This window comes from Rhinopithecus roxellana, chromosome 5 (assembly GCF_007565055.1).
Source record: "Rhinopithecus roxellana isolate Shanxi Qingling chromosome 5, ASM756505v1, whole genome shotgun sequence".
Lineage (NCBI taxonomy): Eukaryota > Metazoa > Chordata > Mammalia > Primates > Cercopithecidae > Rhinopithecus > Rhinopithecus roxellana.
The window spans coordinates 79,615,981-79,639,077 of NC_044553.1; the positions used below are offsets into that span (position 1 = coordinate 79,615,981).

Sequence of the window (23,097 nt, forward strand, 5' to 3'; positions counted from 1 at the left end):
TTTTTTGTTCCTAATGATTTTATAGACACTCTCTTGGCAACCCCAGGAGAAAAAAACAAAGCTCTCAGTGGAGTACTAGGGGTGAGAATGAAACTGGAGTTCTGTTTCTGGTATTATGATTTCCCTGGACTCTACAGTCCTGTATGGTGGAATACATTTTCCTATTGGAATCGTCAATGCTATGACTGTTCTGCCACCTCAAACTCCAGAGTTTCTGCTGATGTGCAAGAGTTAGCAATATACATTCAGTAAAGCCTGTAATCGAGGAAGTCGTGGTAACTTGGGCGTAAAGCTCTACCTTCCTGCTCACTAACACCCTGACCTCCGTCCGGTATGAAAACACCTACTCCGGGTAGTCTGGCTCTCCACGTTAAGCAAACACCACTTTCTGTGTTCAACTACAGCTAGAGCCAGAGGTCTCCCTCCCGGTTGCTGCTTCTGAGGCTGGGTCTGCAGCAGCTGAGGCTCGTGCCCTTCTTGCCGAATGGCCTAAGTCTCTGTCCCGAGACTTTCAGGAGTTCTAATCGTCAAATTTCCCATTTTATTTTGAGATTTGCCCTGCGGCCCACTATCTCGGACAACATAGGGGGGCCTCAAAAACACAGTTTCTAGCTTGCAACTCGGCTCAAGGTTCAGACAGCAGCTGGGCTTCCGAGCGCTGCCGGTGTGCCAAGCAAAGCTGCCCGGGGCTGGGAGGCACCCTCTGGACGCCGGAACCTTTGGTTTCCTGCGGTGGAGCGGGACTGTAGCGCCAGGGGCCTTCCGGAAAGAGGAGCGAGAGCTCGGCGATGGCGGCTGCGCCGGCCCTGAAGCACTGGCGCACCACGCTGGAGCGGGTGGAGAAGTTCATGTCGCCGGTCTACTTTACCGACTGTAACCTCCGCGGCAGGTGTGGCCCCTGGCGCTTCAGGCTTTCCTTCCGGGGAGAAACCCAAGCTGCAGCCACCCGGGCCGCGGAATGAAGTGCTCGCCGCGGGCAGGGCAGAGGCCGGGGAGGAGGGGGAAGGGAATGGACTGCCGCAGTGCGGCCAGGCAGCCCTCTTGGCGGAGGATCCAGGGAAAGTGCGACCTCACTGGCCAGCTGGCACCCAGGCGGAAACGGGGTGGCCTCCAGCATATGCCCACTGGCCCGTCCTACGCAGGCTTTTTGGGGCCAGCTGCCCTGTGGCTGCGCTCTCCAGCTTCCTGACGCCAGATAGGCTTCCCTACGAGGAGGCAGTCCAGCGGGACTTCCGCCCAGCGCAGGTCGGCTGCAGCTTCGGACCCACGTAGGTAACGCCCAGCGGGTGGGCGGGGCTACGGGTCTAAGGGAAGTCCCAACCCAGCTCCCGGCCACACCGTTGTCCGCCCTCTGCCCTAGGCAACTACGTGGGATCGAGCAGCACCCTCTGCTGGGAACAGCTCCCTGGTCCCTTAGTCTTCAGGGGATGGTTTTCATCCCCACATAGCCGCCTCTGGACATCCCTTAGGAAGGGCACCCTAGGGATCACGAACCTTTGACGCCTCTGCCTCTTTCCCTCATCTTGCTTCTCACCTTGTGGCTCCTTTCTTGTGACTCAAAGCTGAGTACCTTGTGACACTGCAGATTCTTGGAGAGTTGCAAGCCCCGGCCGACACTTTATCCAAGGAAGGATATCAGGATAGGGCTATCTGGGCTCTGGGCCTATCACAACAGCTCTCTTGCAGATGGTGGACCTGCTGGTTCCGGGTGGAACTGACCATCCCAGAGGCATGGGTAGGCCAGGAAGTTCACCTTTGCTGGGAAAGTGATGGAGAAGGTCTGGTGTGGCGTGATGGGGAACCTGTCCAGGTGAGGAACCCTGCCCTAGGGCCAGGTATGGCCACATTTCAGCCCTGAAATGACTACAGACCTTCTCCTGTGGACTCTAGAGAAGCCACAGCTGAGTTGCTCTGCCTACAGGGTGGTATCAGGATTTCAAGACTAAGGAAGTTGTCACTTGGGCATCTCTGCAATTGGTCCTTAGTTTTTATTCTATGTAATACAAACTTATAGGAAAACATTTCAAACAGTTCTAGATAAAGTAATGGATCTCTCCCTATCACCCATCCCATTCCCCAGCTATAACCACTGTTAAGTGTCTTGTTCATGCTCCACCCTTATCAGATTTAGTCCTTATACTCCTATCTAGTAGGTCTTTATACCCATTTACAGATTAAGAAACTGAGATGTGTAGAGGTTAGTTCACTCACTCAGGTTCACACAGCTTCCATTTCAAGTTGGATTGACTCTCAATCTGGGTTTAAGACTGTTCTTCCTGGCTACAAGAAGGCAGAGACCTTCCCTCCCTCCCTTCACTGACTTAGCAAATATCCCCTGGTGTCCATTCTGGGCCATACTCTTAAGCACTAGGGTGTGGCAGAGAATGAGGCAAACCTGCCCCTAACTTCATGGAGTTTCTTTTCAGGTATTTATTTAGGGGTGCAGAGGCCACCAGAATCCACACTCAGGCCTCCTAACCCCTTCCCAGGGCCCTTCCCATAAGACCATGGCTTTGCCACTGGTAAACGGGGGCTATTTGGTGCTCATGGTGCTGGCTGCCATGGGAATTGGGGCATCTACTGCCAAGGGTCCCTGATTTGCCAATCTTGGCCCTGCTTGGGAGCGAGGACCCAGAGCTGGGGACCAGATGGAGGGACCTGTCTCCCCATGGCTTACACTTTATCTGAACTGTCCAAAGGCCTCAAGCCTTGTCTTTCTCACTCCCCCCCTCCACTAGGGTTTAACCAAAGAGGGTGAGAAGACCAGCTATGTCCTGACTGACAGGCTGGGGGAAAGAGACCCCCGAAGGTGAGTCCCTGTGCCCTGGTTGACCAGTGATGTCAGGGAGGGAGTACCAGTGAGCAAGGAGGAGCTGAGGCCCAGAGTGATCTTAGAAGCACCCCTCTGCTCTAGCACAATCATCCTCACATCTCATTGTTTGCTTTTAAAAGCATGATTTTTTCCTAACCATAAAAATAATGGGCTGGGTGCAGTGACCCACACTACCTGGGAGGCTGAGGTGGGAGGTTCACCTGAGCCCAGGAGGCTGAGGCTGCAGTGAGCCATGATCACACCACTGCACTACAGCCTGGGCAACAGAGTGAGACTTTGTCTCAAAAATAATAATGTTTGGCTGGGCACGGTGGCTCAAGCCTGTAATCCCAGCACTTTGGGAGGCCGAGACGGGTGGATCACGAGGTCAGGAGATCGAGACCATCCTGGCTAACACTGTGAAACCCTGTCTCTACTAAAAAATACAAAAAACTAGCCGGGCGAGGTGGCGGCCGCCTGTAGTCCCAGCTACTCGGGAGGCTGAGGTAGGAGAATGGCGTGAACCCGGGAGGCGGAGCTTGCAGTGAGCTGAGATCCGGCCACTGCACTCCAGCCCGGGAGACAGAGCAAGACTCCGTCTCAAAAAAAAAAAATAAATAAATAATAATAATAATAATAATAATAATAATAATAATGTTTGCCTTGTGGTAAATACAGGAAAGCACAAAGAAATAAATAACTACTGTTATTCCACTCCCTAGAATAGAGATGAACATTATTAACGTCTCAGCATTCATGTTCTTTTTTTTTTTTTTTTTGAGATGAAGTCTCCCTCTGTCACCAAGGCTGGAGTGCAGTGGCCGGATCTCAGCTCACTGCAACTTCTACCTCCCAGGTTCAAGTGATTCTCGTGCCTCAGCTTCCTGAGTAGCAGGGATTACAGGTGTGCGCCACCACGCGCAGCTATTTTTTTGTATTTTTAGTAGAGAAAGGGTTTCACCTTGTTGGCCAGGCTGGTCTCAAACTCTTGACCTCAGGTAATCCACCCTTCTCAGCTTCCCAAAGTGCTGGAATTACAGGTGCAAGCTACCGCGCCCAGCCCAGTATTCATGTTTTTGGTGTATCTTTCCAGCATAGTTTTTGTTGTTGTTGTTTGTTTTTTTTTGTTTTTGTTTTGTTTTGTTTTGTTTTGTTTTTTTGAGATGGAGTTTCACTTTTGTTACCCAGGCTGGAGTGCAATGGCGCAATCTCGGCTCACTGCGACCGCCGCCTCCCAGGTTCAAGCAATTCTCCTGCTTCAACCTCCCTAGTAGCTGAGATTACAGGTGCCCACCACCATGCCCAGCTAATTTTTTGTATTTTTAGTAGAGATGGGGTTTCACTCTGTTGGCCAGGCTGGTCTCAAACTCCTGACCTCAGGCTGTCCACCCACTTCAGCCTCCCAAAGTGCTGGGATTACATGCGTGAGCCACCGTGCCCGACTCATCCTGGTGTAGTTTTTACTAGTTGAGATTGTATCCTGACTTCTTACATTTCATGTTATAACATGGACATTTTATGACACCATTAAAAACACTTCTTAGACGTTATTATTGTATTTTATATTGATTGAACACTGTTTCAGATGCTTCCAGACACTGGGAGTATGGTGGTGAATAAAATAGTCCTTGCCAACAAAGGGAGACAGGTCTACTCATATAATTACAAAGCTGAAGGCTCTGGAAGAAAATCCTGGGTACTCCACTGAGGAATTTGCTCTAGACTTAGTGGGGAAGTGGAGTCAGCAAGGCCTCCCTAAGGAAGTCGTGTTTGTTCTCTGCAGCCTGAGTATGGCATCACCACAGCCCAGCCTGTTCTCCAATGAATGGCCCGCCCATGTTAGCCATGTTGGTTTTAGATCTTGGGTCTAAAAGTTCGAGCCTGGGAGATCCGAACATGCTTTTAATATGCAAAGAGGGTTCCAAGACCAAGGCAGTGCTTTGCAAAGACAACTTTGGAAATATAAGACTAAACAGCAGTGTAATTTACATGGTTCCAAACTTTGCTACTTATTCTCTCTGACAGCAGGACATAGGATCCATCTGGTGTTTGTACCCCAACCCTCCCACATGCGCTCTTGACACACTGTGGGATATTCTGGGTAGTGGATCCTGAAAGCAGACAGGTTGGCCTCAGCTGGATGCCTCCTGGGTGTCCCTCCCCAGGTCCCCAGAGTGCTGTGCTAGTCCCTTAGCCTGAGGCTGTCTCCCCATGTTTGTAGCCTCACCCTCTATGTGGAAGTAGCCTGCAATGGACTCCTGGGGGCCGGGAAGGGAAGCATCATTGCAGCCCCTGATCCTGAGAAGATGTTCCAGCTGAGCCGAGCTGAGCTGGCTGTGTTCCACCGAGATGTCCACATGCTCCTGGTGGATCTGGAGCTGCTGCTGGGCATAGCCAAGGTATTTTATACCCCCTGTACCCCCTGCTACCCTCTAGAGCCCTGCTCCAAGAAGGTTGTTCTTTGGGTCAGATAAATGGGACTCTCGGAATCCAGAGTAGGAAGAGGGTTTCCACCTGTTTGAGGGTTGAGAGAATTTTCCTATGTGAAGAGGTGGGGGACACGGTGCTGAGCAGGGGTACCAGCAGGGAAAAAGGGTTGGAGGTCAGGGGAGCTCTGCTGAGAGCCCTGAGGAGATCAGTGGGGCCTAGGTCTGGAAGCCGTGCTTGAAAAGGGGATTAAGGGGCAGAACCCTGCTGCAGGGCCTCGGGAAGGACAACCAGCGCAGCTTTCAGGCCCTGTACACAGCCAACCAGATGGTGAACGTGTGTGACCCTGCCCAGCCCGAGACCTTCCCAGTGGCCCAGGCCCTGGCCTCCAGGTTCTTTGGCCAACGTGGAGGTGAAAGCCAACACACCATTCATGCCACAGGGCACTGCCACATTGATACAGGTAGGACAGCAGCTGGTTGGGCTGGCTGGGGAGGCAGGAGTGCCCTTGAAGACCTGGGTGTGTCCTAGAAGCACTGTGTGATGCTCAGCAAGTTCCTGTCCCTCTTGGACCTGAGTTTTCCCCATCTGTAAAATGGGACCAGGGGGCTGGACTGTGGGCTCTGCTTGCTTTGGATTCACTTATTCTTTTTTTTTTTTTTTTTTTTTGAGATGGAGTCTTAGTCTTGTCACCTAGGGTGAAGTGCAATGGTGTGATCTCGGCTCCCTGCAACCTCTGCCTCCTGGGTTCAAGTGATTCTCCTGCTCAGCCTCCTGAGTAGCTGGGATTACAGGCACCCACCACAACGCCTGGCTAATTTTTGTATTTTTAGTAGAGACGAGGTTTCACCACATTGGTCAGGCTGGTCTCGAACTCCTGACCTCGGGTGATCCGCCTGCCTTGGCCTCCCAAAGTGCTGGGATTATAGACGTGAGCCACCGTGCCCAGCCTCATTTATTCTTTCAACAAAATATGATGCCTCGTGGGGCCCATGCTAGATATTGAGGGTAGGATTATAGAGAAGGATTCAGCAGGCAGAGTTGGTGTCACAGTGGTGGGGAGTCTGGGGCACTGGAGAGCGCAGAAGAGGTACTTACTCCAGTTGGGTTGGGGGATTCCAGAGAGGCTTCCTCAAGTTTGCAGTGTCTGAGTTTTATGGGAAATCCACATTTTTAACAAGCTCCTGAAGGTATTGATTCTGATGCAGCTGAAGTTTTGGGATCACAGAACAAGGGCTTTCTCTGCTGTGCCAAGATGTAGGGTAAGGTGTGAGAGGTTCTAGACTGAGGAACTGTGGCCTGGGGGTCAGGAGAGGCTGTAGCACCTCTGGCAGGACAGCTGGCTCCATCCTGGGAGCCATGCCCCTGTTCCCAGGTATCCGTCAAGTGTGTGCAGTGGCAGGGTAGACCCTGCTGCCTCTCGTAGGATCCTCTAGGGGATGTCTAATTCCCCAAGAGGACTGAAGCTGTTCCGGGACCTGGAGCCTCCATTTCCTGACCTGTATAATTGGCCTTATAGCACTGCCGCCTCCTTTCCCCAGCCCCCCTCCCACCTTGCTGGAGTGAAGTGAAGTGACCGCTCAGGAGAGACACCACAGGGCTTTCCAGGGTGAAGGGCCTGGGATAGGAGGGAGGCTAGGTGACCCTCTGGAACCCCAGCGCGGGCCTGGTCAGCCTTGCCACTCCCTCCATCCTCCACCCTACTCCCCGTTTAGCCTGGCTTTGGCCCTTCAAAGAGACCATGAGGAAATGTGCCCGGAGCTGGGTGACCGCCCTGCAGCTCATGGAGCGAAACCCTGAGTTCATCTTTGCCTGCTCCCAGGTCAGAGGGACAGCTGTGAGGGGGAAGGGAAGCACATGGCCCTCCCTGGAGCTCCACAGGCCCTGAAGGTTTCCTGGGCCTGGGGGCAGGGCTGCTCCTCACCCTTAGCCACCCACTGAGTCCCATATGCTCTGTCCTGGGTGGGGCCCTCATCACTCTGGGCCCAGCTCCCCTCAACCTGCCCACAGGCGCAGCAGCTGGAGTGGGTGAAGAGCCGCTACCCTGGCCTGCACTCCCGCCTCCAGGAGTTTGCGTGCCGTGGGCAGTTTGTGCCTGTGGGGGGCACCTGGGTGGAGATGGTAAGTGCACTGAGCACCCCTCAGCCTTGAACCATATGACAACGGCTTTCCCTCAGGTAGCCCCAGCCCTCCTGGCTTTGCTGGTGACTTTCCACAGGCCACTCATCCCCTGTGTGGCAGGGCTGGCTCATTAGTCCCTGGGATCTCAAGGCCTGGGACTTGAAGCGGGAGGAGAGCCTCCAACACTGTGACAAGTTGCGTGGCCTAGTCCTAAGCACCCCCTCAGGCAGATGGACAGTCAGGCCTGAAGGACAGGGGCCCTTCCTGAGTTCCGGCTGTAACTCCCATGTTGGAGCAGCCCTGGCTTCTCCTGCAGGGAGTGGGTTGGCCTGAGTGCCTGCCTGCTCCCCATCCAGCGCTGACCTGGGCTGCCTCCCACTTCTTTCGCTGCCAGGATGGGAACCTGCCCAGTGGAGAGGCCATGGTGAGGCAGTTTTTGCAGGGCCAGAACTTCTTTCTGCAGGAGTTTGGGAAGATGTGCTCCGAGGTAGGCTGAGAGCTGCTGCACCAGGTTGTGGGCAAGTGGGGCTGGCGCTCGACTTGGAGTGCTGAGGGGCTGAGGCTGGGGTGAGTCCACCTGGAGCTCTGGTTCCTGCACTCCAGGATCCTCTTTCCCCGCAGTTCTGGCTGCCGGACACCTTTGGCTACTCAGCACAGCTCCCCCAGATCATGCACGGCTGTGGCATCAGGCGCTTTCTCACCCAGAAATTGAGCTGGAATTTGGTGAACTCCTTCCCAGTGAGCAGGGCCTCAGGGGGGGTCAGGGTCAGAGTGGGTCAGAGTCCCACCTGGCCCATTTGCCTCTTCCCCCTTATTGAGGGGTCCTAGACAGACCACCAAACCCTCACTGCTTCTGCCAGGGTCACATAGCAGGCAGGGGCAGGACCAAGTCTGGAAGGCCTGGCTCTGCCTCAGCCCTGACTCTGTTTCTCTGCTGGTAGCACCATACTTTTTTCTGGGAGGGGCTGGATGGCTCCCGCGTACTGGTCCATTTCCCACCTGGCGACTCCTATGTGATGCAGGGCAGCGTGGAGGAGGTGAGGGGTCACCTAGGGTGGTGGGGTAGGGGCAGACTGGAGAGGGCTGGCTTGTCCCAGGCTGATCCATGATGGCCTGCCCTCACCTGTCTAGGTGCTGAAGACTGTGGCCAACAACCGGGACAAGGGGCGGGCCAACCACAGTGCCTTCCTCTTTGGCTTTGGGGATGGGGGTGGTGGCCCCACCCAGACCATGCTGGACCGCCTGAAGCGCCTGAGCAATACGGATGGGCTGCCCAGGTCAGGCCAGGCCTTGGCTCTCCTTTAGCCCCAACCTGGGCCCTTGCCATGAGCCCTGCCTTCCCTCAGACATTGGACCCAACCCCTCATCTGGACCTTGTCCTGTTCCAATCCTAGACCACGGGTTCCTCCAAACTTCCACCCTGGGGGTGGGTGGGGGAAAAGCTGAAGGTGGTAAGGGCTCCAGCCCACCAGAAAGAGAGGCTCTCCTAGGGCGTCCAGGGCTGGCAATGTGTGGACGGGGAGCTTTCTGGAGTGGCTCCTCTCTGTAGGGGCTGGATCCTTTGCTCTGGTGTGGAAGAAGGGTGAGCCATGTGGTCTCCAAGGCTGGGAGACCCAGACTTGTGGTTTCCTCAGGGTGCAGCTATCTTCTCCAAGGCAGCTCTTCTCGGCACTGGAGAGTGACTCAGGGCAGCTGTGCACGTGGGTTGGGGAGCTCTTCTTGGAGCTGCACAATGGCACATACACCACCCATGCCCAGGTCAGGGGCAGGTTGCAGGGCTGTGCAGGGAGGGCGTGCCCTTGATCTGCAGAGGGTCAGAGAAGGCAGCAGGGGAGAGAGCCCAGGCCAGATCTAGGGGAAGAGAAGTTTGGAGGAGAGAAGTTCAAGACCTGGGTTGGTCAAGAAAACTTGAAGGAGGCAGTGTCCCTGAAGAAAGGGGTTTGGGCTGCGGGGAGAAGAGGGAAGGCATTTAAGGCAGGTCACTGCCAGAGGCCTTCTCCACGAGGCCCTTAGGGGGTCCTCAGGGATTCTGAGTAAGGGAGGGCTTTGGAAGGTGTCCTGGGACACCTAAGCAGGCTCCAGACTAATCATCTCATCCTGGGCTCAGATCAAGAAGGGGAACCGGGAATGTGAGCGAATCCTGCACGATGTGGAGCTGCTCAGTAGCCTGGCCCTGGCCCGCAGTACCCAGTTCCTATACCCAGCAGCCCAGCTGCAGCACCTCTGGAGGTTAGCCTGGTTCTGCCCCTGCCACCCACCTGACTGCTCACTGCAAATACCTCTGTGGCTGCCCCTCCCAGTCTTCCCATCCCTGCCCTTGGCCCCTGCAGGCTTCTGCTTCTGAACCAGTTCCATGATGTGGTGACTGGAAGCTGCATCCAGATGGTGGCAGAGGAAGCCATGTGCCACTACGAAGGTTAGGCTCACAGTAGTCCTTCCCGCTCTCTCCAATGCCAGGGCTGAGCCCCGAGTGTCTCCTGTGGGATACCCATGGGCTCATTCCAGACCTGTTGCCCACCTATGACCAGCCAGTCTCTCCTCAGACATCCGTTCCCATGGCAATACACTGCTCAGCGCCGCAGCCGCAGCCCTGTGTGCTGGGGAGCCAGGTCCCGAGGGCCTCCTCATCGTCAACACACTGCCCTGGAAGCGGACCGAAGTGATGGCCCTGCCCAAGCCTGGTGGGGCCCACAGCCTAGGTACAAGCTGAGGGGAAGGGTTGCTACTGCAGCAGGAAGGATGGAGGCCAGACAGATCAGGCCTGGGATACCCCTAGGGATCTGGGTGCCCCTGACTGGAGAGTAGTCGTTCATCTTCCACCACCCCACCCCCACCTACGCAAGCTTCCTGAAAGGTCAGGAAGGCTGCACTGATGCCCAGGCCTCACCCCCAGCCCTGGTGACAGTGCCCAGCATGGGCTATGCTCCTGTTCCTCCCCCCACCTCGCTGCAGCCCCTGCTGCCTCAGCAGCCTGTGTTCGTAGTGCAAGAGGTGAGTCCTGCATGTCCTGAGGGGCAGGAGCTGTGCTGGGATGCTTTCCTAACAACTGAGCTCCCCTGCCTGGAGCAAGTAGTGAGGCGGGGCTGGGGTTGGCGTGGGAGGACTTTTGGTGTGGGAAGCCCCTACAGACTCAGCCTCAAGGCCTCCTCCCACAAAGACTGACGGCTCCGTGACTCTGGACAATGGCATCATCCGAGTGAAGCTGGACCCGACTGGCCGCCTGACATCCTTGGTCCTGGTGGCCTCTGGCAGGTGCCAACTCCTTGCTGCCCTTTCCCAGTGCCTGGCAAGTAGACCCCAGCCCGTTTCCTCTCTCCCCTGGCTGCAACACTGCCCACAGCAGCCCACCAGTGGCTGTGGGCTGGAACCCACACATGGAGCAGGGCAGGCTGGGCAGTAGTCCCCTGTCCCCTGGGTCTACTCACTCCACCCTACCCCACCAAGAGCAGCTGGAGGGAGCAAGGTCAGATGGTTGTACAGCATCAATCCCATGTCCTTCCAGGGAGGCCATTGCTGAGGGTGCTGTGGGGAACCAGTTTGTGCTGTTTGATGATGTCCCCTTGTACTGGGATGCATGGGACGTCATGGACTACCACCTGGAGACACGGTATGGGCTGGGCAGCATGTGGAGATGGTGGAGGTGGCAGGAACACAGGCTGCTCTGGCTCAGTATGTCCATCCCTGTCCCATAGGAAGCCTGTGCTGGGCCAGGCAGGGACCCTGGCAGTGGGCACTGAGGGTGGCCTGCGGGGCAGCGCCTGGTTCTTGCTGCAGATCAGCCCCAACAGTCGACTTAGCCAGGAGGTCGTGCTGGATGTTGGCTGCCCCTATGTCCGCTTCCACACCGAGGTAGTGGGGGAGGGGGACGGGGTGGCTGTTTTCCCCAAGTGTGCTTGGTAAGGAGGGGCCAGCCCCAGGCCTGGGTGTGTCTCTTCCTTCCCTGACTCCCACCCTCCATCCTGCTCCCAGGTACACTGGCATGAGGCCCACAAGTTCCTGAAGGTGGAGTTCCCTGCCCGCGTGCGGAGTTCCCAGGCTACCTATGAGATCCAGTTTGGGCACCTGCAGCGACCTACCCACTACAATACTTCTTGGGACTGGGCTCGATTTGAGGTCTGACATGGCAGGGTGGGGGTGGCCTTGGACTCCTCCCTGGCTGGGGAGACTGCTTGTGTGGTACGGGCTGGGGAGGAAGAGGATAATCAACATTTGCTGCTTCCTAAGGTGCGTGCCAGGCATTGCACTAAATGCTTTACATTGGCCGGGCACGGTGGCTCATGCTTGTAATCCCAGCACTTTGGGAGGCTGAGGCAGGTGGATCGCCTGATTTCAGGAGTTCAAGACCAGCCTGGCCAACATGGTGAAACCCCTTCTCTACTAAAAATACAAAAATTGGCTGGGCACAGTGGCTCAGGCCTGTAATCTTAGCATTTTGGAAGGCCAAGGCGGGCGGATCACGAGGTCGAGATCGAGACCATCCTGGACGACATGGTGAAGCCCTGTCTCTACTAAAAATAAAAAAAATTAGCTGGGTGTGGTGGCGCACGCCTGTAGTCCCAGCTACTTGGGAGGCTGAGGCAGGAGAATCGCTTGAACCCTTTAGGTGGAAGTTGCAGTGAGCTGAGATTGTGCCACTGCACTGCAGCCTGGCAACAGAGCGAGACTCCGTCTCAAAAAAAAAAAAAAAAATTAACCGGGTGTGGTGGTACATGCCCTGTTATCCCAGCTACTTGGGAGGCTGAGGCAGGAGAATCACTTGAACCCAGGAGGTGGAGGTTGCAGTGAGCCCAGATCATGCCACTGCACTCCAGCCTGGGTGACAGACTGAGATCCTGTGTGAAAAAAAAAAAAAAGTTTTGCATTTAATTTGATACTCATGATCATTCGGTGGGGTGAGTACTATTATTTATTCCCATTTCACAGATAAGGAAACTGAGGCTTAGGCAGGTTGGGTGGCATGCCCAGAGCCCCGTGCAGTGGGAGCTGGAGTTCAGTTGTGTGGTTCTAGAGCTTGTACTCAGCCTAGTGACAGGAGCTCTGGAGTCTGAAAGCACAGAGAGGGGCACAGGGCCACCAAGTGGGTCTTGGATCTGCTCTCCAGGTGTGGGCCCACCGCTGGATGGATCTGTCAGAACATGGCTTCGGACTGGCCCTGCTCAACGACTGCAAGTATGGCGCATCAGTGCGAGGCAGCATCCTCAGCCTCTCGCTGTAAGTGGGGTACCCACCAGGCCTGGGAGCTGGCATGGGGACATGGGTCTTCCCGGCCATAACTCCACCAGCTTCAGCCTGGCCCCTACCCGCTCTCCTTACCCCAGCTTGCGGGCGCCTAAAGCCCCAGACTTTACTGCTGATATGGGGCGCCACGAGTTCACCTACGCGCTGATGCCGCACAAAGGTGAGTGCTGGGGACGGTGGGGCCTTCCTGCAGCCCTAGACACCTCTCTGCCCTTCTATGAGCCCAAACCCCAGCAGCCTGGCTCCCTGTTCCTTCTAGGGACATGGGAGGGTAGCCCACACTCTCCACCAGCATTGTTTCCTGGTCATACCCCAGGCTCTTTCCAGGATGCTGGCGTTATCCAAGCTGCCTACAGCCTAAACTTCCCCCTATTGGCTCTGCCAGCCCCCAGCCCAGCGCCCGCCACCTCCTGGAGTGCCTTTTCCCTGTCTTCACCCGCGGTCGTATTGGAGACCGTCAAGCAGGCAAGGGGTGGGATGTGCTGGGGGCGGGGTCCTGGACTGGGCCCGCCCTCGGCCCCGCCCACCAGCCGTGTCCCCTCTGCAGGCGGAGAGCAGCCCCCAGCGCCGCTCGCTGGTCCTGAGGCTGTATGAAGCCCACGGCAGCCACGTGGACTGCTGGTTGCACTTGTCGCTGCCAGTTCAGGACGCCATCCTGTGAGTGGCGGTGCGGGATGGGAGCGGGGGTAGTCTCACCCTCGCAGAGCCCTCATGGCCCCTCCTGTTCTCTAGCTGCGACCTCTTGGAGCGACCAGACCCTGCTGGCCACTTGCCCCTTCGGGACAGCCGCCTGAAGCTCACCTTTTCTCCCTTCCAAGTGCTGTCCCTGTTGCTCGTGCTTCAGCCTCCACCACACTGAGTCCCTGGGGCTGGGGTTTTGTTTGTGGAAGGCTCTGGGGACTCCTAATTTCTGTTTCCCCAGCCTAAAGCAGGGATCAGCCTCTTCTTGTGGAATAAATCCTTGGATCAGGAACCCTGCTGGTAGCTGCTGCTCGCTCCCCTTAGGGCCCATCCTCAGGCTTGGGATTGGGGTGGGAGGTCTGGGGTGGGATGGCTTCCCAGGTATTTGGTGGGTAGGGGCAAGATCCTGAAGTACCTGTGTGTGCAGGGTCTGGGTTGCAGCCCCCACAAGAGATTGGTGACCTCGAGTGACCAAAAGCCAATGAAGAGACTGAGTTGAGAAGCTCCCCCCTGTGCCAGCAGGCAAAGGGCCTGGGCCTGGGGCTGGGGAGGGGCCGAAGGGTGGGTTTTGCCTGGCTCCTGCCAGGATGGAGGAACAACCCTGGACCCTGGAGAATCTGAACTGAAGGAGCTATGGCTACTGGGCGGCCTGGGGCCAGGGTCTTTGTACCACTTCTGAGGGGCTGTCCCTGCAGAGGCAAACTGTCCTCTGATAGAGCCAGAGACTTGAGGACTGGCATGGGGGCTCAGTTTTGCCTTGTGAGGAGCTGGGCCTCCTGTCCCCAGGACTGGGCAGCAGGCCCTTCCTATCTGGCCATCTCAGACCAAGAGGTGCCAAGAAGTTCAAATTTATCAGTTTATTAAAAATGCAGCATTTTTCACATGAGCTTTAAAGATGTGGAAGGTGGGGTACAATTAAAAACATGAGAGTTGTGCAGGGAACAGCTGTAGGGCCTGTTTGCACCTTCAGATATTGCCTGCTCCCAAGAATTCAGACCCCCAGATTCAGGGCAAGACAAAAAGGGTGAGTGCAACAAGGAGACCCTCCTGCTAAGAGGCTGAGGTCCCCTCGGGTTCCAAGGATGGGGTGTCAGCCTTGACCTTCCGGGGTCTGCGGTGGCCTGGGGGAAGAACAGGCAAAATGGTCAGCTCAGACTCCCAGGGGCTGTTGTGGCAGCCTCTCTCCCACCTTTGTTCACGCGCTCCTAGGCCACCATCCCATCCTCTCCTGTAGAGCCAGTTGCTGGGAGTGATGAGGAAAGCCCACCAGAAGCTGCCTGTCTCCCCTTTCTCCTCCCCTTCTTGGGCACTGTGGGAACTTCTGGGTCCTGCTGGAGGCTGGACCCCTCAGGCCGCTGAGTTGCCGTCCTCTCAGGAAGGTCTCTCTTTGCCCTTCGTGTCCTGGAAAGGGCTTTGCTTGGACGCGAAGGGTCCTGGATGGAGGAGACATGGGTCCCTGAGATGCTCAGAGAGCAGTTCAGAGGTTGGTTAGGGCCCACTATTCCCCCCACCCTCTTAGGGTAAGGCAGCTGCCTAGGAGGGGCAGCCAGGGCTGGAGAGTGCAGGGGAAGAGGAGGCGGGAGCAGGCAGCGATACCTCCACTCTGTCCTCAGGACTCGGCTGTGTGGCCTTGGATTTCTTTTTGTGGGATTTGCGCCCTGTAGGACACTGGTGTTGGAGGTGGAGGGTCCTATCCTGCCCAGGGGTGACTCCCAGGGTTGCAGGGGGATAGGGTGGAGAAGGGTGCTGTAGCCCTTGCAGGTGTGAAGTCCTTTCTGCTCTCTTAGCCTATTACATTAGGAGTAGCTTACCTTTGGGTGCCAGGGGTCCAGGATCCCCCTAAAATGGGATGGGGATAATTCAGGAATCAGCCTGGGTTGGCACAGGGGCAGTATTCCTTAGAGAGGCGGGACTCACACACACCCATCCGGATCAATGTAGCTTCTCCCCTAGGAAGCCTCGAAGACCTCCCCCATGTCAGAGTCCACATCAGCAAAGCTGCCCTGCCCTTGGGCTACTTCCACTAGCTGCGACCCTGGGACGCAAGGGAGGGGAGGGATGTGACCCTCAGGAACAGTGTGATCCTTGGAGGGTCTAGACAGGCCCTGAGTATCTCCACCCGAATTCTTGTGAGCCCACGTTTCCACCCATCAGCTTCCTGGGGTCTCTGCCTGTGTGAACAGTAGGGCCCAACCTGGAACCAGATGGTACGGCCATGCCGGTCCTGCAGAGAGCTCATGCCTGGCATGCCATAGCAGCGCAGCCAGGCTCGAAAGGCGGCAAAGTCCTCCTCCCCGCTCTCTGACCCGTAGCCTTTGCCCCCTGTGGGACAGAGGAACAGGCAGAGATCAGAGGGCAGGCTCAGGTTGGGAGGAGTGGGGAGCCTGGTTAGACCTGGCCCAGACCTCAGCTACACAAGCTGATGGACTGAGTCAGGGGCCACACTCTCCCTCCTCTGGTGATGTGACCTCAGCTGGTTTCTTCCCACTCGGCCATGGGTTTCCCATCCTGGAGTGGGATTAAGAATCCTTGTCCTGGCCCTGTGCAGTGGCCCACACCTGTAATCCCAACACTTTGGGAAGCTTAGGTGGGAGGAGCCCTAGGGGCCAGGAGTTCAATACCAGCCTGGGCAACATAGGGAGATCCTGTCTCTACAAAAAAAAATTTCAACAATTAGCCTGGTGTGGTGGTATGAGCCTGTAGTCCTAGCTACTTAGAGGCAGAGGTGGGAGGATCACTTGAGCCCAGTTTGAGGCCAGTCCAGGCAACATGGCAAGATCCTATCTCTACCAAAAGTAATATATATACACGTGTGTGTGTGTGAATATATGAAAGAATCCCTGTCCTGCCTGTCTCATGGGCAGCTTGGAGGAAACACTATGTTTTGTTTTGTTTTGTTTTGTTTGAGATGGAGTTTTGCTCTTGTTGCCCAGGCTAGAGTGCAATGGCGTGATCTCGGCTCACTGCAACCTCCACCTCCTCGGTTTAAGTGATTCTCCTGCCTCATCCTCCCAAGTAACTGAGATTACAGGTGCCCACCACCATACCTGGCTAATCGTTTGCATTTTTAGTAGAGATGGGATTTCACCATGTTGGCCAGGATGGTCTCAAACTCCTGACCTCAGGTGACCCACCCCACGCGGCCTCCCAAAGTGCTGGGATTACAGGCAGCCACTGCGTCCGGCCTGGAAACACTATTGACAAGTGAGGAGGCCTAGTCCATTGAGTAACTAGGGCTACAAACTTCCAAATCAGTGAATCAGGCCCAGAGAGGGACAAGTGCCCCAGGGTTACACAATCATTTGCTGAAGCAGAGGTCACTGCCATCTTTGGCCTCACCCAACTGGACCACTTCCTTGGGCACTGAGTGGCAGAGCTCCAGCAGGTCCGGATTCTGCAGCTTGGCCTTGATCTTCTGGCTCAGGGTCAGCTTCGGGCTCTGAGGAAGGGGCAGGGGCAGGACCTGTCTGTCAGCGGGGCAATGTAAAGGCAACTGACCTTCCCTGTGAGCTTGGCCAGACCTTGGGTGGTTCATCCCCTCCCCACCCCCGTTGTTGAGCTAAGCTGGGGACACCTGGCCCCACCCATCTCCTTGCCAGCCCACGTGGACACCAGCGTGCCAGCATATGTGCTCCATCCCTCTCTGGGCTCACCGGCCTGCGCTGCTGCAGGGCCTCCAGGACGGAGCGGGCCTTCTCAAAGGGCGGGATCTTCAGCCTGTAGTGGGGGGAGGGGAAGCCATGCTAGGCAGTGGGGAATGTGGGCACACCTGGCCCACCCCAGTCCCCATGCCCATGCCTGCTTGCTGACCGGTACAGGATCTCTGCCCGCAGATAGTTGCCAATGCCATTGAAGAACCTCTGGTCCAGGAGGGCCTCGCAGATGGGCCGGTCAAAGGCCTTGTCTGCTAGGTTTCGTAGCACATTCTCCCTGGAGGGACACAGTCTGGGTGCATAAGACCCATCCCCACTCTCCATGGGGTGGGGAGAGGGGCTCAGAGAACCTGTTTCTGGGTGCAAGGGGAAGGAAACTTCCAGAGTTCCAGTTTCTCTTCTCCCTGCCCCAGTTTTCCTATCTGTTAAATGGGAACATCATGGGATTTAAATTCATTGTGAAAGGACGGCCGGGCACGGTGGATCACACCTGTAATCTCAGCACTTTGGGAGGCCATGGCAGGCAGATCACTTGAGGTCAGGAGGTTGAGACCAGCCTGGCCAACATGGTGAAACCCTGTCTCTACTAAAAATACAAAGTTAGCTAGGCATGATGGTGAGTGCCTGTAATCCCAGTTACTTGGGAGGCTGAAGCAGGAGAATCTCTGGAACCAGGGAGGTGGAGGTTGCAGTGAGCTGAGATCACGCCATTGCACTCCAGCCTGGGCCACAGAGCGAGACTCCATCTCAAAAAATAAAAACAAAATTAAAAATAAATTCATTGTGAAAGGTGAAAAATACTGATCTAAAGTAACGTGAGGCTGGTGTGGCGGCTCACACCTATAATCCCAGCAGTCTGGGAAGCTGAAGCAGGAGGATTGCTTCAGCCCAGGAGACCAGCCTGGGCAACAAGGAAGACTCCGTCTCTACCAAAAATTTTAAAAGTAGCCAGGGACTTAGTGGTGTGCTCGTGTGGTTCCAGCTACTCAGGCGGTTGAGGTAGGAGAATCACCTGAGCCCTGGAGGTTGAGGCTGCAGTGAGCTGTGATGGCACCACTGCACTCCAGCCTGGGCAACAAAGTGAGACACTTGTCTCAAAAAAAAAAAAAAGCAACATGAGGTTGTATATGAGGTTGTGAGTTTATCACCTCATGAGAATAGTGTGGCCACAGGACCTCAAGTGCGTTTGCAGTCTGGAGCTCCCTGTATAGCATGTGTGGTGGGTTAGACTATATGTGGGTTTGCCATTGTTAGGGTCCATTCTTCTCAAGATCCTAGATAGTGTCTGGTTCTGTGCAGCAGATATGTGGGGTACCAGTGAGGGCCCTAGCAGCTCCCGCCCCACCTCCAAGGGTCATGGGTCTCTCCTCCCCACAGTAAAGAGGATGCACATCTTGTTTCTTTGCGGAAAAGGGTCATGGCAAGACTGACTAGTGGGTGTGATGAGTGGACCAGAAGACAGAGCTCTGGGGTGAAGGTACAAGGGTAGCCTGGGAGGTGCCCTGATCCCTGAGGGAAGCCAATCGCCACACGCCCCAGCTGGAGGACTAAGAAAACAGCCCAAATGCTCGCGGTTTGAGAGAAACTTCAGAGCCAGCTGGCAGAGTTAACTTGTGGCGTGACTCCCCAGGAAGGCTGAGGTTGGAAGAATTCAGAACCAAAGACAGATGTTTCCCTGGGGATGTGCTTGGGGTTCACACATGGGAAGGCCAGGAGTCAATGGCCTTCTAAGGCACCAGAGACATCCCCGACCCATCCCACAGGCATCCAAGTCTCCTAAGGGCCAACGGACACCCAGCGTCCCCCAGAAAGGGAGAACTTGCCAAGCCCACTCCAGGCCTCTGCATTTGTGACTCTTGTCAGTTCCAGTGCCTTCCTCTGGCTGGCTCCTTCTCATCAGTCAGGCCTCAGCTCAAACCTCCCTAGAGTGGCCATTGCTAATGCACCCCTACCCTCGACCAAGTCATCCTCTACCTCCTTCACCTGTTGGGTTTTCCTCAGGCATGAGTCCATTTCTCATTCCCCTCCCCTATGTGAACATCAGTTCTGTGGGAGCAGGGTCCACATTCATGTTGTTCACTGCTGTACCTCAAGCCCCTAGAACAAGGCCTGGCACGAAACAGACTCATACACGTTTCCTCTTCAGAGGAAAGGAAGTGGCCAACACTGTACCATCTGAGGTGACCTGCGTCGCATCCCAGGTGGGGCTGTTACACCCTCCTGCAGGCAGGGAAGAGGCACAGAGGAGACCACAGGACACAGAGTAGTGGGCAGGCCGGATGTGGGAGACCACAAAGCCCAAGACGGAAGCCATGTCATGAGGTAGTCCCCTCCCCATCCCCTTGAAACAATTCTGCTCAGCCTCACTTACCATGTTAAAGCCCCTCTACTTTCTCAGCCTCCTGGGAGCCCTGAGAGGTGGTGTGGGATTGTGGGTGGGAGCCCCAGCCTCTCTGACACTAACTGGCCACATGTCCTCAGGGCAGTGCCTACCCATCCTCCTCTTGACTCTCCTCTCTCCTCCCCCATCAGTTATTATTATCATTATTTTTTGAGACAGAGTCATGCTCTGTTGCCCAGGTTGCAGTGGAGTGGTGCTACCTCGGCTCACTGCAACCCCTGCCTCCCCGGCTCAAGTGATTTTATTGCCTCAGCCTGTAGCTGGGGTTACAGGCATGTGCCACCATGCCCGGCTAATTTTTTTATTTTCAGTAGAGACAGGGTTTCACCATGCTGGCCAGGCTGGTCTCAACCTGACCTTAAGTGATCTGCCTGCCTTGGCCTCCCAAAGTGCTGGGATTACAGACGTGAGCTACCATACCCGGCCCCCAATTAGTTTTGAGTTTCCATGTCCATTGGCTCAGGGAGCTGACCCAGGACAGGGGCACTGTCTTGATCTGCAGAGAGGGGACTGAGGCCCAGAAGGGGCAGGGACTTGCCCTTTGTTGGCCAAGAAGGCACTAACAGAGCATGACTATGTTCATCACACCTGGTGCTGGCCCTACCTGAACTGCTCGTACTCCTGCAAGACACAGGGCCCGCGGCCTGGCTGCCACTTGCCCCCAAGGTCCCAGTGGCCAAACCGGCGGACGTCCACGAAACACAGGGCGAGCCGGGGGCCAGGCGGGGCCGTGTAAAAGCGCAGGTGGGCATGGCGTGGCAGCTCCTCGCAGGGTACCAGCTGAAAAGAGCCTGACATGCCAAAGCGAAAGACCAGGGCCAGGGGCTCCTGGGGTGGCTGGGCCCCAGGCAGAGGGCTCAGTATCAGGCGCAGCTCCTTGCCGCGGGCTGAAGCTGAGATGCGGTAAGCGCTGCTCTCAAAGGGCACCTCGGGGTTGCGGCTGACAGAGGACTTCTCCACGCAGCCGCCGAAAACCAGCGCCCCGCAGGCCTCGTTCACAAACTGGCTGGCCAAGTGCAGCTCCGGGCCCTCAGGCATCCTTAGCGGGGCGGCGGAGTCCTATCGGGGAGGAAGGTAGCAGGTGGAGCCCGGTGTGGACTTTGTGAGGTAGGGGCTGTCGGCCCCATTTTTAGAGGAGAACTCGGAGGGTCAGAGGGGCATGTGGCCAGCTGAGGCTGGCAGGAAAGTGCGGGCCTGGCCACTGCCCTGAATCCCCTACCCGGACAAGTGCCTGGAAAACCCAGGGCGCTGGGAGCTGGGGCTGCAGAGGGGGTAGGACTCTGCCTTGCTGCTAACCGCTTCCTTCCATGGGCTTCCGCCCCGTTTAGAGGAAAGTCCGAACCCTTGCGGGGCCGCGGCTGCAGCCTCACTTCTCCCGGGCTCCCCTCGCTCACTGATCTCATCTCCGCCTTGGCCCCTGCTGTCCCTCTGTCCTGGACACTTGAGGGAGGCTTCCCGACCCCCCATCTGCGGGGGCACCCCCTCCGCACACGCTGACTCTTTCTCCGGGCCTTCCCACCATGTGAAAGGGTCTTAGAGTCGCGTGGCCGCCCCTCCCTGCGCCCCCCACCCCACCCACTTAGGACGCCACCGAGTGAAAAAGTGAAGCTCAGCCTGGCCCGAGGGAGCAGCGGGATTGGCCGCTAGGCCGCAGCGAGCCCCGGGCCTGCCCCACGGGCCGGACACCCCCGCGGCCGCCCCCGGGTCAGGGCAGGGGCCAGGATGAGGCGAGGGGTCTGCTGCCGTGCGCTGGAGCCGACCCCATGGCTCCGCAGGAGGACTAGGGGCACCAGGAAGGGCTCCCCGAGCTCCGGCCCCGGGCCCGGGGGAGGCAAAGGGCCCGCGCGCGGCAGCGCCTGGTCCCTGGGGTGGGGGTACCCACTCCTCACTTTCGCCCTCCCCGCTTTGCCACTTGCCTCTGTCCCCGGGCGGTTCGGGATCGGAAGCGAAGGTGTGCCTCAAGTGGAAGGGGGCACTTAGCGACGGCAGACGCCCGTACCTTGTCCCCTCCTGGGCGCCGCCCCTGGCCTGGCAACCACAGGTTCGTTTTCTGGGAGAACGTGAGGCTCCAAATCCTAGTTTTGGGGAGGAGCGGCGCTCTAGGGCCCGCCCTCCCCATGCCCCCGCTGCAACCCTGCCCTCGGATAGTCCTGACTCCCCTCCTCCTCAGGGCCCCCCAAAGCCCATCCTCTCCTTAGCCCTACAGCGCACCCCCAGCACCCTGATCCTACACGCCCCCTCCCCGGGAACCTGCACTCCGTTCCGCTCCTCGCCACTGCAGCGACTAAAGGGTTAACGCCAGGACGGGCGGCGCCCAGGAGCGCGCGGGGAGCTGCTGGGAGGTGTAGTCCTTGAGGGAGGCGGTAGCGACTCCTCGGGGTGGGGTCCCCGAGCTGGGGGGCGGGGGGCTTCCGGGCTGTGGGGCAGGCTTCCGGTCAGTTACCTGGCTGGGAGATGGCGGAGGAACCTGGCTTCCCACTGCCTGGCGCTGGCGGGATGCGGGCGCAGGTCTCAGGCTCCGGGTCGCCGCTGTCTCTGCGGTTGGGGGAAGTCACCCAGCTAGCCTGGGACAGGGTCGGCACCCCCAGGAGGAAACAGCAGCGACGAGCCAGAGCGGAGTCGCCTGCAGGTGCGCGCAGGGCGTGCACAGGTGCGCGGTACGCGCATGCCCTAGGGACTCGGTGGGGACACTAAGCACCAACGAACAAGCAGACCTAACTCATAAACAAACATCATCACGGCCGGCCCGGTCAGACGTGCAGCCAAGCAACAACAGAAAAGGCGGGGAGGCAGACCCATTTCAGATGGTTGTGTTGGAGAGTCTCTGAAATCAGAAGGCGCCAGCCGGCAAAAAGGAAGAAACCCGACATGTTGGGCGGAAGGAACCGCCAGTGAAAAAGCCCTGCGGCGAGAAAGAGATTGGTCACTGAAAGAACTCAAAGAAGTCCTGTGTGGCTGGAGTGTAGCTGCGGGTAGTGATGGGAGGTGAAGACAGAGAAGCAAACAGGACCCAGGTCAGGTCCAGCTGGGCCTCCGGAGGGGCTCCGTGTGGAATTTGCACTTCATTCTAAGTGTATGCCTAACCCATCTCCACGATTTCCCCTCCACACTACCTTGCTACGTCTCCTTATGAGGCGTAATAAAATTATGTGGCTTTGTAAGAAATTGGTTTTTAGAGATGCATGTTTAAAGTATTGGGTATGAAATGTCATGATTTGTCTAATTTACTTTAAAATACTTCTGCCAAAATAAATGAATAGAATTAACAACTTGCTATTAGTTGACAATATCTAATAATATCTAAGTTATTAGATATTAGTTAACAGTAACTTTTTCTGAGACAGGGTCTCACTGTGTCACCCAGGCTGGAGTGCGGTGGCGAAATCTCTGCTCACTGCAACCTCCACTTCCCAGGTTCAAGTGATTCTCCTGCCTTAGCCTCCCGAGTAACTGGGATTACAGGCATGTGCCACCACGCCTGGCTAATTTTCATATTTTTAGTAGAGACGGGGTTTTGCCTTGTTGGCCAGGCTGGTCTTGAACTCCTGACCTCAAGTGATCTGCCCACCTCGGCCTCCCAAAGTGCTGGGATTACAGAAGTGAGCCACCATGCCCAGCCAACAGTGACTTAATATCATCTAATAGCTAGTCCACATCCAGATTTCCCCAATTGTCCCAAATATATGTATATATATATTTAGGCAGGATTTCACTCTGTCCCCCCAGCTACAATCATGCAGCCTCCGACTTCCAGGGCTCAAGTG

At 56.5% G+C, this 23,097-nt stretch overlaps 2 protein-coding genes across 16 annotated transcripts; one reads left to right on the plus strand and one right to left on the minus strand.

Annotated features, from left to right (window-relative positions):
• Positions 1–248: 248 nt before the first annotated feature.
• On the plus strand, positions 249–14,160 carry MAN2C1 (mannosidase alpha class 2C member 1). 3 transcript variants are annotated; one of them, XM_010381891.2, is made up of 26 exons: positions 249–889; positions 1,143–1,268; positions 1,687–1,810; positions 2,739–2,809; positions 5,034–5,211; positions 5,513–5,702; positions 6,955–7,061; positions 7,250–7,360; positions 7,755–7,847; positions 7,982–8,098; positions 8,302–8,397; positions 8,492–8,637; positions 8,995–9,118; positions 9,468–9,589; positions 9,691–9,776; positions 9,904–10,059; positions 10,241–10,351; positions 10,480–10,612; positions 10,863–10,967; positions 11,053–11,209; positions 11,330–11,473; positions 12,462–12,571; positions 12,679–12,758; positions 12,915–13,063; positions 13,146–13,255; positions 13,331–14,160. In XM_010381891.2, the coding sequence occupies exons 1-26, from the start codon at positions 789–791 to the stop codon at positions 13,455–13,457; spliced, it is 3,174 nt and encodes a 1,057-aa protein (XP_010380193.1). In that variant the 5' UTR covers positions 249–788; the 3' UTR covers positions 13,458–14,160. The 3 variants fall into 3 exon arrangements, with proteins under 3 accessions (XP_010380193.1, XP_010380190.1, XP_010380191.1); XM_010381888.2 differs by having other exon boundaries at positions 10,254–10,351; positions 10,518–10,612; XM_010381889.2 differs by having other exon boundaries at positions 10,254–10,351; positions 10,518–10,612; positions 12,984–13,063.
• Positions 14,118–22,595, minus strand: NEIL1 (nei like DNA glycosylase 1). 13 transcript variants are annotated; one of them, XM_030931711.1, is made up of 12 exons: positions 21,777–22,595; positions 21,584–21,665; positions 21,333–21,408; positions 19,938–20,392; positions 17,090–17,209; positions 16,933–16,996; positions 16,619–16,718; positions 15,474–15,601; positions 15,091–15,118; positions 14,876–14,937; positions 14,547–14,712; positions 14,118–14,400 (listed from the first exon to the last, which is right to left on the minus strand). In XM_030931711.1, the coding sequence occupies exons 4-12, from the start codon at positions 20,369–20,371 to the stop codon at positions 14,330–14,332; spliced, it is 1,173 nt and encodes a 390-aa protein (XP_030787571.1). In that variant the 5' UTR covers positions 20,372–20,392; positions 21,333–21,408; positions 21,584–21,665; positions 21,777–22,595; the 3' UTR covers positions 14,118–14,329. The 13 variants fall into 13 exon arrangements, 11 of the variants coding, with proteins under 11 accessions (XP_030787571.1, XP_030787567.1, XP_030787568.1 ...); XM_030931707.1 differs by having other exon boundaries at positions 21,250–21,408; XM_030931708.1 differs by lacking the exon at positions 21,584–21,665 and having other exon boundaries at positions 21,250–21,361.
• Positions 22,596–23,097: the final 502 nt, after the last annotated feature.

What these genes read in the sequence shown, in the direction of transcription:
- MAN2C1 (XM_010381891.2), top strand. Translation starts at nt 789, where the DNA reads ATGGCGGCTGCGCCGGCCCTGAAGCACTGGCGCACCACGCTGGAGCGG. An exon ending in GACTGTAACCTCCGCGGCAG is followed by an intron (nt 890 to 1,142) that starts GTGTGGCCCCTG and finishes CGTCCTACGCAG; the next exon opens with GCTTTTTGGGGCCAGCTGCC. An exon ending in TTGGGAAGATGTGCTCCGAG is followed by an intron (nt 7,848 to 7,981) that starts GTAGGCTGAGAG and finishes CTTTCCCCGCAG; the next exon opens with TTCTGGCTGCCGGACACCTT.
- NEIL1 (XM_030931705.1), bottom strand. Translation starts at nt 21,452, where the DNA reads ATGGGGAGGGCGGGCCCTAGAGCGCCGCTCCTCCCCAAAACTAGGATT. An exon ending in CCCTGCAGCAGCGCAGGCCG is followed by an intron (nt 16,719 to 16,932) that starts GTGAGCCCAGAG and finishes CCCCTTCCTCAG; the next exon opens with AGCCCGAAGCTGACCCTGAG. An exon ending in GGGGAGACAGGCAGCTTCTG is followed by an intron (nt 14,401 to 14,546) that starts GTGGGCTTTCCT and finishes TTCTTCCCCCAG; the next exon opens with GCCACCGCAGACCCCGGAAG.